At 32.9% G+C, this 15,468-nt stretch overlaps 3 protein-coding genes across 3 annotated transcripts; all 3 read left to right on the forward strand.

Annotated features, from left to right (window-relative positions):
• The first annotated feature begins 683 nt into the window (after nt 1-683).
• Nucleotides 684-3,167, forward strand: LOC107879836 (viridiflorene synthase). Its single transcript, NM_001325127.1, is given in 9 exon segments — nt 684-875; nt 981-1,257; nt 1,368-1,383; nt 1,386-1,392; nt 1,394-1,740; nt 1,830-2,048; nt 2,128-2,266; nt 2,370-2,615; nt 2,706-3,167. Coding segments are annotated over 9 exon segments (1,659 nt in total). The 5' UTR covers nt 684-764; the 3' UTR covers nt 3,003-3,167.
• A 3,187-nt stretch (nt 3,168-6,354) lies between these two features.
• Nucleotides 6,355-9,132, forward strand: LOC107839748 (vetispiradiene synthase 1). The gene is made up of 7 exons (XM_016683367.2): nt 6,355-6,598; nt 6,713-6,989; nt 7,114-7,486; nt 7,568-7,786; nt 7,970-8,108; nt 8,263-8,508; nt 8,623-9,132. The coding sequence occupies exons 1-7, from the start codon at nt 6,479-6,481 to the stop codon at nt 8,917-8,919; spliced, it is 1,671 nt and encodes a 556-aa protein (XP_016538853.1). The 5' UTR covers nt 6,355-6,478; the 3' UTR covers nt 8,920-9,132.
• A 2,802-nt stretch (nt 9,133-11,934) lies between these two features.
• On the forward strand, nt 11,935-13,702 carry LOC107839749 (vetispiradiene synthase 3-like). Its single transcript, XM_047395586.1, has 4 exons — nt 11,935-12,075; nt 12,224-12,469; nt 12,588-12,823; nt 13,612-13,702. Exons 1-4 carry the CDS (start codon nt 11,974-11,976, stop codon nt 13,700-13,702), a joined length of 675 nt encoding a protein of 224 aa, XP_047251542.1. The 5' UTR covers nt 11,935-11,973.
• The last annotated feature ends 1,766 nt before the right edge of the window (nt 13,703-15,468 follow it).

The raw sequence follows: 15,468 nt of genomic DNA on the forward strand, positions 1-15,468 counted from the left end.
GCTCTCCAATTGCATTTGCATAAGTAGGTATACTTTTTTTTTTTCCTACTAATTTCCCAGGTTCACTGAGATATTGTATTATATCTTATTAAGACGAGGGGATATAAGCCTTACCTTTGAGACATACAACACAAAGGATGAAGACATCCTTTCACAAAAACAGGAGCAATCCATTAATAATACTCCGAGCAAATGAGGTTTAGCTTACAAAAAAATTAGCCTTAAGTCGGTACTCAAACTATCATAAATTTAATTTGAATAAGTAGGGACACATGTTCTATCTCACAAGGTTTTACATTAGGACGTGTGCATCTAACACAATTCGCCCCGTAGAACGTGTGTGTCAGCTAAGGCCAATTAAAGAATACATTTATGTATTATGCCTTAAAACAAATACTCAATCCATTTCAATTTATATGATGTAATCTGGATTTCGAGAGTCAGATTTCTTTATTTAGATTGTGCATTTAGAAATATGATCTTTATTTTTTTAAAAAAATAATAATTTATGTATTTAAAATCCACATAAAAAGTACTAAAGTATATATAGTCAAAATAAAGTAACCTGATGGATTACATGCAGCCCCAAAGAATTTTCAAAAGAGATTGAATTAAATAGTAAGACTCTCATCACTATAAATACTCATTATTCCTTCACTTCCATTTCCATCATCACTTGTTCACTCAACTAGAACAAAAGAACTTAAAACCGAAAAAAAATCCCTCAGCTTCTTCTCAAATTTTAGATCTTGTTCTATATAGAAATGGCCCTAGCTACCCCCCTTAACAATGAAAAGGAGATCGTTCGCCCTGTTGCTAATTTCTCTCCAAGTCTTTGGGGTGATCGTTTCCATTCGTTCTCTCTCGACAATCAGGTAATTAATTACATAATCCTTCTAATTTGGTTAGTTTATACTGATCCCAATTATGTTGTAGTTATATATATGAAGTAATATTTTGTTTTTAAAATACATTTATAGGTTGTGGAGAAGTATGGTCAAGAGATTGAAACATTGAAGGAACAAACAAGGAGTATGTTGTCAGCTGCTTGTGGAAAAACATTGGTTGAGAAGTTGAATCTGATAGACATAGTTGAGCGCCTTGGCTTAGCTTATCATTTTGAGAAACAAATAGAAGACATGTTGGATCAAATTTACAAAGCTGATCCTAAATTTGAGGCTCATGATTACAATGATCTAAACACTATGTCCATTCAATTTCGACTACTGCGACAACATGGTTACAACATCTCTCCAAGTACGTAGTACTATATCAATAATCAAGCCATGATGTTTTAGGGGTAATTAATATATATATTCTTCCTTACACGAGGACTAATTTTCAACTTTTCATTCTTGAACCTGCAGAAATTTTTAGCCGATTCCAAGATGTGAAGGGCAAGTTCAAAGAATCTATTAGCAATGACATGAGGGGTCTATTGAACTTATACGAAGCTTCGCATGTAAGGACTCATGGAGAGGATATTTTGGAAGAGGCACTTGCTTTCTCCACTGCTCATCTTGAATCTGCGGCTCCACATTTGAAATCACCTTTGAATAAGCAAGTGACACATGCCCTCGAGCAATCTCTCCATAAGAGCATTCCAAGAGTGGAGACACGCTACTTCATCTCTATCTACGAAGAAGAGGAATTTAAGAATGATGTGTTGCTTCGATTTGCCAAATTGGACCACAACTTACTTCAGATGTTGCACAAAGAAGAACTCAGTGAAGTATCAAGGTATTATACTGATGTCTTTAAGTTGAATGAAAAATATAATTAAACTGTTTCCTCATATATATTCTAAGATTATTGGCACTATTTTGTAGGTGGTGGAAAGATTTGGATTTTGTGACAACACTTCCATATGCTAGGGATAGAGCAGTAGAATGCTACTTTTGGACAGTGGGTGTGTATGCTGAACCTCAATACTCTCAAGCTCGTGTTATGCTTGCAAAGACTATAGCAATGATATCGATTGTAGATGACACATACGATGCTTATGGCATCGTAAATGAACTGGAGGTCTACACTGATGCCATACAGAGGTATATATTAGGAACTTCCCTCTCCAACTGTTCATGGATTTATTCGATGGTCTTGCTAAATCTCGATCTCATTTATTAGGTGGGATATTAGTCAAATTGATCGACTCCCAGAATACATGAAAATCAGTTATAAGGCTCTTTTGGATCTTTATGACGATTATGAAAAGGAGTTGTCAAAGGACGGCAGAGCTGATGTTGTTCACTATGCAAAAGAAAGAGTATGATTCACTGACTTTCACATATATCCATCAAAGTTTCTTTCTAAAATCACTTGTCTTTTTACGTTATATCTGTTGAATATATATATATGTTGTTAAACAGATGAAGGAGATAGTGAGAAACTATTTTGTGGAAGCAAAGTGGTTCATTGAGGGACATATGCCACCAGTTTCCGAGTACCTTAGCAATGCACTCGCTACCAGCACATATTACTTGCTAACCACAACATCCTACTTGGGAATGAAGTGTGCTACCAAGGAAGATTTCGAATGGTTGGCTACGAACCCTAAAATTCTCGAAGCCAATGTGACATTATGCCGAGTTGTTGATGACATAGCAAGATATGAGGTAACATCGCATTACACTTATTAATAAATCATCTTAATTATAAGAGTCGAGTCGCACTACACTAATTAATTATAATTATTGTCATTCCAGGTTGAGAAGGATCGGGGCCAAATTGCAACAGGAGTTGAGTGTTATATGAGGGATTATGACGTATCAACTGAAGTTGCAATGGAAAAATTTCAAGAGATGGCTGAGATAGCATGGAAGGATGTAAATGAAGGAATTCTTCGACCAACACCTGTCTCTACAGACATCCTCACTCGTATTCTCAATCTTGCTCGTATTATTGATGTCACTTACAAACACAATCAAGATGGATACACTCATCCAGAAAAAGTCCTAAAACCTCACATCATCGCTTTACTAGTGGACTCCATTGATATCTAAACCATTGAGTGTTTTAATTTTTTTTCCATCAGAAAAACTTCATAGACAAATAAAATATATAGCTGTCCATGTCTTTTGTAACCGCAAAGTGAAGTTCCCTATAGTACTGTTAAAACCTTTTTGTACCAGTATTGACATTTGAATAATATCACTTCTTTTGTATCTAGCTCGATTTTCTTTTATTGCTAATTTAAATTATAAATTAAAGGTGAAATACACTATGGTCCTATATCATAAGGATCAAATAAAGATAACTAAATTAAGGACCAAAATATTATCAAAATCTCTTTCGAAAATAATGTGATATATGTACGGCGGTCATGAAAATACATATTTTCGTCTAACTGCTTCTTGGCCTTCTCAAGTCTAAAAAAAAAAAAAACTAATTAAAGAAGTTTCTTTAAACTCCAAAAAATTGAACTTCTCCGGTGGATCAAGTTAATTATCTTCTTTACATCAAAATGAATTATTTTAAATTAAAAAAAGCATTGTATCAGTTTTGATATGTACTCACTAAAATTGAGATTGCCAGGAGATGAAAATTTTAAAAAAGGAATATTGTGTTAATCTTGAATATTTTTAGAACATTACATACGTTTCTTTAAGGGTAGATATGCCATACAAGATGGCTCAAGCACTGCTACTATAAACAAATTTAAATAAAAATAAATACAAATATTATAATATGAATTAAAGTTCTGTCTATTTCATTTTAATTTCTTATGACATTCTTTACTTTCTAGTTTGTTTTTAAAATACTAACATATATTTCTATTTACAAAATAATGACACTTACGTTAGAATTTTTGAGAAAGCTTTATTAGTGTCATAAATATCTGCTTTGTTGCACAAAGCACTTTTTTTTTTGTAGTGAATGTGAAAATAATTTAAATTCCTAGAAGAATGAAATAAGTGAATAGTAGTTACCAAAAAAACGAAGTAAGTGAATAGTGATAAAGTTTGTTTTTTCTTTTTAAAAAATTTCTCGGTACAATTAAGTCATTTTCAAAGTGCTCTTCTTTCTTTTGTGATATTCCTCGCAAATTATCCATCCCAAATTTCATAATTTAATTTCTTATTTTTTTTTATTAATCAAGAAAAAATATATTTTTTTTTCATGTTTTACCCTTTACATTAATTGTTTTTTATTCAAATTAAAATGTAAACATAATTTAATCGAGGTACTATGGTAAACTAAGTATGTTATTAATTATTTTTCTTAATCAATATGTCATCTCAATTTGGGACGGAGTAAGTATTCACCAATAAGTGAGACCAAGTCTTCCCATGTGGTAAAGTGCTAAACGAACTTATGTCTTGATCCCATTTTATTTCTACGGTTTATTTAATTTGTTTTACTTATTTTTTTTTTCACATTGGTTCAATAAAGTAGGGTTGAGCATCATAAAATTTCAGGTTCAATTTTTAACCGAGACAAATACTGGATGATTTCTTTTCATCTGTTCTAGTGTTGATGGACAAAGTTACCTGATACTTAGATTCGCACAAACTTATTACTCGAACACTATGGTTATAAAAAAAATATTTCTCATTTTTCAACTCACTTTATTTTCCCCACCATTTTTCATACTGCCCAACCATTCTGTGATTGATGTTTGCTTGTTCTTAGACATTTCTTTCTATGCCAATAAAATTACCCCGTTTATTTTAGTGAAGAACTTAATTCCGGAGACGATTTAAGTAACCAAAAGTTCAATATTTAAAAATTGTATCGATCGAAAGGTATAGAAACAAGACCAGATAAATTTGATACCATTCCTTCTATTGGTATCTACTGTCATCAAGGTATTTCTGTCTTTCGATAGTATGGCCATAAAATGAAATCTTAAATATTCATGCTCCAATCTTTCTCATTACCACTACCAGTATCTTGTTTTGGCGGGGAATCACAAAATTGACAGTCGCAATATCTTGGGACAAAATTAAAAATCAAATTAATGATTTTAATTATATTTTCTGGACCTATTTTTCCTTTTTTATTAAAATGATGAATAAAGAAAACCAGAGAAAGTCTGTATTGTTTCGTCCATAAGAATTATATGCTAATAAGAGAATATGTATCCTTTGCGAGATTTTCTATTCTTCAATAAGATTTTTAATTATCAACCCGTCCAAATCAAGCAAATGAAAGCACACTACTAAAAAATTGAAGTGTTCATTTAATATTATTGCATATCGTCTCTTCCATTAAATTAGTTACATCTCCATTTTCCTAATTTCCACATTAACTTTAGTAAAATTTAAAATACACAATGGCATTGATAACTCAACTTTGAACAGGGAAAACAAGTGTTCAAATTCTTCTTTATTCAATTAAGCCATCAATCGCGAAGTTTAGAAATAATATATATATGTTTAATCCAATAAGTAAGCTAATTTATTGGAATGGTTATTACCCATCCAACCTCTTAAGAGAAAAAAAGGTTACCTTGTAAATATTTTCACATATTGATTCTTTTATTCTGATAGTATTAGCCGCCACATATGTATGGCGGGTTTTCAGTAGAAAAACAAAGAGTATCATATTGGCAATTGGACATATGTTTAAATTTAAGTCTTGCATATAGTTGATTTTTCCTTAATAATAATAATAATATGGTGGGTGCAGCCGTGCAGGAAGGTTTAACTGGAAATAGATAACACTAGCCAATATTACAAAAAGACAAGTGCCTGCAGTGCACCATAGGATAAAACCACCAGCCAATTATTATTTCCTTAATAAATTGTTTTGCTTACTTATTATTCTCTTCTTTTTTTCTCTTAAATGGTGTTATGGGTTTTGGTCTAGCAATTCCACAATTATAAAATACACTTGTAGAGGGGAAAATTTTATATTGTGGATGCCATCGAAGTAGACCTCAAATTAACATTTCAAATGCATGTGCAAATTGTAAAAATGACAAAAGAAGACTACTGAGAAAATATTGTGACCAGGAGGTTACGAGTGATCAAATTATGGAAACAACTTCTTGCATAAATGTATGATCCGGTCTTTTTTTGAATCCCGTGCACAACTAGAACTTTAGTGCACTAGAATATCAAGATAAAATAATGCAGACATGTAACATAAACATCGTTTTCTGAATTCACAATAGAAACCCTAAGGAACATCGGAATATAATTAAGACGCAGACGTCAAAGAAGGAAAACTTATACACTGAACTCTGACAGTGTATATAGTATTATAAAAAGCATGTCACAATATTAATATATTATATCTATAGACCACATGTCAATGTGTGGCAGCCAGACGGCAACAAAAATTTAAACGTGAAAGATCGATGGATGTGACAAATATGCTTACTAATATTCATTATAAATACTCATTTCCTTCTCGTTAATTTCGATCATCACTAGTTGAGTTCTCCAGCATCAACAAACAAAACATTAAAAAAACAAAAGAAAAGAAATTAATATTCTCTACTTTTCCATAAGCTAAGCCTATACTAGAAATAATGGCTCCACCTGCTGCAGTGATGAGCAACTATGAAGAGGAGGAGATTGTTCGCCCCGTTGCTGATTTTTCTCCAAGTATTTGGGGTGATCGTTTCCATTATTTCTCAGTTGATAATCAGGTATTTAATTAATTTATCTCTTCATATATTATCCATTTTTACGTTCAAAGAAGAGTTTTGAGATTAAACCGTTAAAAAATATATGCACTAATTTTCATCTGAATAAATTTATAGGTTGCGGAAAAGTATGCTCAAGAGATTGAAACATTGAAGGAGCAAACAAGGAATATGTTGTCAGCTGCTTGTGGAACAGCATTGGTTGAAAAACTGAATCTGATAGACATAGTTGAGCGCCTTGGCTTGGCTTATCATTTTGAGAAACAAATAGAAGACATGTTGGATCAAATTTACAAAGCTGATCCAAAGTTTGAGGCTCATGATTACAATGATTTATGCACTTTGTCTGTTCAATTTCGAATCCTAAGACAGCACGGTTACAACGTCTCTCCAAGTACGTAATTAATATTTCAATCAAGCACTACGCCGTACTAATTCGTCTTTGTTGAATTAGTTACTAGTATTTTTGCTTAATTACACGAGGACTAATTTTCAACTTTTCATTCTTGAACCTGCAGAAATCTTTAGCAGATTCCAAGATGCAAATGGCAAATTTAAGGAATCCCTTAGCAGTGACATCAGAGGTCTATTGAACTTATACGAAGCTTCTCATGTAAGGACTCACGGAGAGGATATTTTGGAAGCGGCACTTGTTTTCTCCACTGCTCATCTTGAGTCTGCAGCTCCACATTTGAAGTCACCTCTGAGTAAGCAAGTCACACATGCACTTGAGCAATCGCTCCATAAGAGCATCCCAAGAGTTGAGACGCGCTACTTCATCTCTATCTACGAAGAGGAGGAATTTAAGAGTGATGTGCTGCTTCGATTTGCCAAACTGGACTTTAACTTACTTCAGATGTTGCACAAACAAGAACTTAGCGAAGTATCAAGGTATGCATATGTGCTGATAATTTACATTAAAAATAATTGATAAAAGTTTCTCAAACTCTTAGATTGGTACTTATTTTGTAGGTGGTGGAAAGATTTGGATTTTGTGACAACACTTCCATATGCTAGGGATAGAGCAGTCGAATGCTACTTTTGGACAGTGGGGGTGTATGCTGAACCTCAATACTCTCAAGCTCGTGTCATGCTTGCTAAGACTATAGCAATGATCTCAATAGTAGATGACACTTTCGATGCTTATGGCATTGTAAAAGAACTTGATGTCTACACCGATGCCATACAGAGGTAAGGATTAAAGAACCACATCAAACATTTTTGTTCAATTTTTATCTTTTACCTACAATATAATTCATAGTCCGAGACAAGCCTGGGCGTAAAACACTGGACGTTTCTCTTTCATTTATGACATATGTTAATTCTGTTGAACTGACATAAGCTTATCAAATTCATTTCTTTTTAATTTATTAGGTGGGATATTAGCCAAATTGATCGGCTTCCAGATTACATGAAAATCAGTTACAAAGCACTTTTGGATCTCTACAACGATTATGAAATGGAGTTGTCAAAGGATGGAAGATCCGATGTTGTTCACTGCGCTAAAGAAAGAGTATGAATCATGGATTATACTAGTTATCTCAATATTAATCAGTTTGTCAACTAATATGTGTAGCTTTTTCTCCTCATTTTACTTAAAATGAAATTTATTCTTCGAGTATTTATTGATGGGCGATGACTAACGTCTTATTTCTTGTTGTGGGCAGATGAAAGAAATAGTGAGAAACTACTTTGTGGAAGCAAAATGGTTCATTGAAGGATATATGCCGCCTGTTTCTGAGTATCTCAGCAATGCATTAGCTACTAGCACCTATTACTTGCTTACAACTACATCCTACTTGGGCATGAAGTGTGCTACCAAGGAAGATTTTGACTGGTTGGCCAACAACCCTAAAATTCTTGAAGCCAATGTGACCTTATGTCGAGTCATTGATGACATAGCCACATATGAGGTACATTATATTTCATCAAATAAACTCAGACTTTTAATCTTTCGCGAGTTGCAATAACGTAACCATGAAACGATGATTTCATACTTATACCAACACGTTATGATTTTCATTCAGGTTGAGAAGGGTAGAGGTCAGGTTGCCACTGGCATTGAGTGTTACATGAGGGATTATGGTGTATCAACAGAAGTAGCAATGGAAAAATTTCAAGAAATGGCTGAGACAGCATGGAAGGATGTAAATGAAGGAATTCTTCGACCAACTCCCGTCTCTACCGAAATCCTTACTCGAATTCTCAATCTTGCTCGTATTATAGACGTCACTTACAAGCACAATCAAGACGGATACACTCATCCGGAGAAGGTCCTAAAACCTCACATTATAGCCTTGTTGGTTGACTCTATTGAAATTTAAATCATCAAAATTGTACGTTGTGCTCACAATTCACCTAGGAGCACTTGGTTCTTGACCCCTTAAATAATTTATTTGTGGATATCTTGTCGATACCTCCGAGCTTCTGGCGATGCATATATTGTTATCGTGCAGTGAAGTTACCTTCTTAACTTTTTATTATTTGTATCATCATTCACATTTGAAGTTATAAATTAATTTGTTTTATAATCTGTACCTAGCTATTTTAATTTGTTTATGTTATCTAAAACAATTCTAGAAATGACGTGAAATAATTTAGATCGTTCTCCACCCAAAGTTTTTGTTTGAATTTAAGTTATGTGCACCGTTAGTGTACAAAATATTCTACAGTATTAGGTAAACTTAATTTACTATTGCACGTTACCTAATTTTTTCTTTTTTAAATTTTTATGTAAATAATTGGGTAGCCTGCAAGAATTTAAGTTTGGTGCATCGTCAGTGTATTTTTTTTTACACTATCAGGTAATTTTTACCTGTTTTAGCAGGTCATTCATTTCTCAGGTAAAAATATAAAAATGAATGACCCGCTACAACAGGGTATAAAAAGAAAATATATCGACGGTACACCAAACTTAAATTCAACCTGAAATAGTAGGTCAAGTTAACTGATAGTGTAAATACTCTTGTGCTTTGTTCGACTTTTTGGGAAGACTAGTCATACACTGAGATATAAAAGGTAGAAAGATTTCCCCATTATCAAAACTAACAAAGGCTTTTTTAGATCAATAATCAATTAAAAATTACAACTCACAGAAAACATACTACTATTAATCTGCTCGCGTTAACGCCCACAAAATATTTTTGGATATGGCAACAAACAGCCCAGCTCGTTTGAACTAAGGGGAGTCTACAAAGAAAACGTGCAAGCTTTTAGTATGTCAATAGGAAGGATTTGTTGTGTATTTATTTTTTAATTATTAGGTTGTGGTTAGATTTGTAAGTGTCTACACAAATATAAGTTAAATTATAGAAATAAAAATTATCATGTATTACGTAGAAATTTTCTCATATAAAAATATGTCAAAAGTTCATAATAAACTGTCCATATACAATATTAGGGAATAGTTTATACTTTATATGGTTTTAACTGTTGCCCTTTTATCACTATTGCAAATGGCTTGGGACAAGAAAGTGAGAAACTCTTTCCAACTCAAATCTAATAGACTCAAAACATGTATTAGAGAAACATACCGATGTCTCATTGATCAATCATGCTCATAAACTGGGTAAATTTTATTGGATCCAATTTTGAATTTATCACATACAAAAAAAAGTTATTATTTCGTTTTATGTAACCATCATTTAATTTTAAAGCTTATCACATAAAAATACTTTTCTTTTTTTACACATAAAAGTCGTCAAACTTCAAAGTGTATCAACACATAATCTATTTTCCTATTCTTTGTCACATAAATGTCACCCAACTTTGGTAAAGTTAACTAAAAATTATATTTATAACATTCCAACACAAGTAGTTAGCTTAATAAAATACATTAAATGCAACGAATTAATTTCATAGATCCTCCCCCATTTTTTCTTTGTAACACTGGTCTGCCTTGTGGATTTAACAATTTGAAACCTGAACAATGGCAAGTTGGTAAATTTTGGGTTTTTCATTGAACTTTTTGACGCACTAAAACAAGGAAAAAGGACAAAAATAACCTCTCGGCAAAAAAAAAAAGAACACGAAAATAGCCCTTGAATTCAAATTCCATTTCTTAACCATTTTGGTAGTTGCGCAGCTTTGACTTTTTTTTTTTTTTTTGGTGATTTTGTATTTTTAATTTGCTGCTCCCTTTTTTTAAGAAAAAAACTTTCTATTAATTTTTAATTTAGTAAACATCATCATGAACATGCACCCATAATTGACTTTCTTCTCCGGTTAATCATAAACACCAATTAATTTTTTTGCATTTGCTCATTCATGCAAACAACAACAACGGCTCCAATTAGAATTGAGTTTTGTTTGAAATTGGGTGTGTTTTGAGGTTTCAGGCTAAGATTTTTTTTGCAGTTCTTTGTTTTTTTTTAAAAAAAAATATTTTCTTAATTGTATTATTGTGGAACAATAGATACATATCTACATATATACAACATAATATAATAGTGATATAAATATTTTTATACAACAATGATATAGTTTCTACGTACATCATGTACTACACACATCATAGACAAAAAAATCATATATTATACCATATTGATACAATCATTATACCATATCGATACAATCCCTATAACCATATTGATACACCCCCTATATCATATTGATACTTATTTAGATACATGTTTTGTACAATTATTATACAGTTTCTATACACATTTTATGCATATAAAATTTTATACAGCAATGATACAGTTTCTATAAGTCTTATATATATAGTTTCTATACACATTTTATACAACAAATATAAAATTTTATACACATTTTATACAATAATTATACATTTTCTATACACTTTTAATACATATACAAATTTTATACAACAATTATACAGTTTTCAACTTTTTATACACATTCTATACAACCTTTAACTGCAATTATTATTCGAATGTGTATTTTATACATCAACTATAAATTTCTATACACATTTTATACAATTTTTTGTGACAACACTTCCATATGCTAGGGATAGAGCAGTTGAGTGCTACTTTTGGACAGTGGGTGTGTATGCTGAACCTCAATACTCCCGGGCTCGTGTCATTCTTGCTAAGACTATAGCAATGATTTCGATTGTAGATGACACATTTGATACTTATGGCATCGTAAAAGAACTTGAGGTCAACACCGATGCCATATAGATCGAGGTACAAACTACTTCTCGAACATTTTATGATTTAATTAGATGATCCCAAAAGGAGAAAAAATTACCATATCAAACAACATCGTATTTTTGTGATCCAAGGGACAAAAACACTACATATTTCTCCGTCTTCATATGATATATGTGATGTTAATCTGATAAACTTATTAAATTCATTTCTTTTTCATTTATTAGGTGTGATATTAGCCAAATCGATCGGCTCCCTGATTAAATGAAAATCAGTTACAAAGCACTTTTAGATCTCTACAGCGATTATGAAATGGAGTTATCAAAGGATGGTAGATCCGATGTTGTTCACTATGAAAAAGAAAGAGTATGAACCATGACTTGTACCAGTTAATTCAATATTATATTAGTCAGTTTATCAACCAATTGTGAAGCTTTTTCTCCCATTTTGTGCTTAAAATGAAATTTATTTTTTGAATATTTACTGATGGTTGAATGTCTTTGCCTGTTGTTAGATGAAAGAAATAGTGAGAAACTATTTTGTGGAAGCAAAATGGTTCATTGAAGGATATATGCCGCCTGTTTCTGAGTATCTTAGCAATGCATTAGCTACTAGCACTTATTACTTGCTTACCACTACATCCTACTTAGGCATGAAGTGTGCTACCAAGGAAGATTTTGAATGGTTGGCCAACAACCCTAAAATTCTTGAAGCCAATGTGACCTTTTGCCGAGTCGTTGATGACATAGCCACATATGAGGTATGCATTGCATTGAATAAACTCATATATATATGTGTGTGTGTGTGTGTGTTTACCTGAGTTGCAGCCATTAAATTGATTTCATACTTATACCAACACGTTCTGATTTCCAATCCAGGTTGAGAAGGATAGAGGTCAGATTGCAACCGGAATTGAGTGTTACATGAGAGATTATGGAGTATCAACAGAAGAGGCAATGGAAAAATTTCAAGAGATGGCTGATATTGCGTGGAAGGATGTAAATGAAGGAATTCTACGACATCTACAAAGATTCTCACTCGTATTCTCAATCTTGCTCGCATTATTGATGTCACTTACAAGCACAAACAAGATGGATACACTCATCCTGAAAAAGTACTAAAACCTCACATTATAGCCTTGTTGGTGGACTCTATTGAAATTTAAATCATCATTATTTATTGTGTACATCTGGGCACTTAGTTCCCGGCCCCTCAAATAAGTATTTGATCAACATAAGATTGATGCCTTTTTGGGATCTCTGTTTCTAGCTAGGGTAGAGGTTGCAGGAGATACATGTTATTGTGCAATGAAGTTACTTCCTTAAATTCTTTTGTATCATCTTTGACATTTGAATTATGTTACTTCTATTTATGTGCCTACTTTCTTTTAGATAGACAAATCTGAAAACTAAATGGTGCAAAATTATAGTCTTGAGCAGTTGTAATTCAACCACAAGGAAATGAATTGTCAAATAATAATGCGTTAGTGTTACAATAAGCACATGACTGGCTAGAAATCAAAATATAAAAGCTTGTAGGGAAAGTTTTTGGAGGAGGCTCCAGGAACAAACTATGGCGGAGCTAGATACGTTTTACTTAGGTCTGAATGTTCTTACGCACGTTGTTAAGAAACAATATGTATGTATATAACAACCACTTAAAGAAATACAAAGTATCAATTTCTGACAGGAAGTAAATAAAATCACCATAATCTGAATCAGGAAACTACTTATAAAGACCAGGTGTGATACTAAACCGATATTGCTTGTACAAAATTCTGCATACGCTAAAAGCAAACAAATGTCCTCATGGTCTAATGCAGGTCTAACGATCCTTATTTACTTGACTAGACCATTTCACTATTTTAGCAATAACCTTTTTTCAAGTTCTTGGACATTATAGTGGCACAGACGGGAAAATAGAAGGGGAGAAAAAGAGAGATTGTCAGGGGAGGAGAGCCAGGGAAGAGGCTGTGCATGGAATGGGCAATTAGTAAAATTGAACATCTCATGCGCTGCCTCGTCCCTGTCTATCCTGTCCACTTTTGATATTCCAAACTATAATTTACCTCAACATAGACTTCCTTTGCCGATAATGCTTTAACATTCCTTCCATCTAGAGAAAAAAATGAAAAGGTCTTTTCTTTGAAAATTGCCAATGGCCAAAAGGTTAGCGCAGTGGCTTCTTTATGATGGAGTGAGGACCAGAAGAAGAAATAGTCATAGTACAAGTATTAGTACTACTACTACGTAGTACAGACATAGGACCCTCTATATTTCTAAGTTTTATTGAGCCTCATTGTACTGCAGATTCAGTTTGTAGTACAAAAACAATTTTTTTTTTTCAAATTGGGATAGGGGAAGGGGATTATAATGTGGGGAATCAAACCCCCACCAATAAGGTGAAAGTTCAGGTAACTAACCAACTAAGCTACTAAGTGGTTTGCACCAAAACTAAAAGCTATTTTTAGATACTCGTCTAATTATGATTACAGTTCGTACAAGTAATATTTTTGGTCGCGTTACAACAAGCCTCTTAAGCGCACTCTGTGAGATGTGTTTTGTGCTTCGGCCACCAGAAAGTCCAGTAATAACAACATGCAGCTCAACGATGCACAAGGTCTAGCTGATCCAACTACCAGACAATCGACATTCAGCTAATGATGTCACATCATTATATCATGCAACAATGGGCTGCATTGCCTATCATGCTTATAATTACATCAAAATCTTAACATTTACAACATAATAAAATGAGTGATGGTGTAAGCCCAAATTAATGCTGATCAAAGACATTGCTCCTGCGACTTTCATGAATTTTGCCCGTGGGCGAAGATAGTTAAGAAAATAAAGTTACGCTTACTAATATCCTTTCTCAAACATGCACGGAACACCTCATGGGTGGAGCTAGGGGGGGCAAGGAAATTCATCTGAACTCCCTTTACTGAAAAATTACATTGTATATACAAGGTCAAATTATTTATGAATCTTTTCGTTTCTTGATGTGTTTATTTCTTTATATTTTAAATTTCTTTCATAAAAATTCTGTTTCTATCACTTGAGAAATTTAAGATTCTAAGTTCATCAAAGTAGACCCAGCTACTACTGTGCACAGCGACATGACGAACATAAATAAAACATAGTTTTATGAAGTTAAAAAATCCAGAGGAAGACGCCTCGCCGTGAAGGAGAGATGGACACAAGGAATATAAAATTAGGAGAAAAGGCATACAATACAATAATATATTAGTAATAATGTGTGTATATATATTCATGTAGGGATGACGGGGAAAAAATATGTCAAAGGATGACAGCATTCAGTAACAGGGATTTGGAATACGTGTAAGACGCCCCTTGTTCGCTAGTATATTTACTTTTTACTTTAATTTAGAAGAAAAGGTATGCTTGTTCACAAAAATTCAAATAGAGTTTAAGTGATTAGAAGAAGTATGCTGCAAGTATATATAAATTAATTTAAATTCAAAAATAAAAAGCACGTTGCCATATCATGGAGGAGTATTTATATCACTAAATCAGTGACTATCTAGGGAGTAACATATTGTCAAAGTGTGGCAACTGCCTAACTAACGACTACAGTAAAAGAATTAAAACGTGAAAGATGGCTATGGCAAAGGGTCTCACCATGCATTATAAATACTCATTTTCTTCTCTTCCATTTCCATCATCACTTGTTCAGTTTCTCTAGCGACTAGCATCTAAGAAACAAAAGAAAGGAAACGAAATTATCTGTTTTCCATAA

Source organism: Capsicum annuum, chromosome 8 (assembly GCF_002878395.1).
Source record: "Capsicum annuum cultivar UCD-10X-F1 chromosome 8, UCD10Xv1.1, whole genome shotgun sequence".
In the NCBI taxonomy this organism is placed as follows: Eukaryota; Viridiplantae; Streptophyta; class Magnoliopsida; order Solanales; family Solanaceae; genus Capsicum; species Capsicum annuum.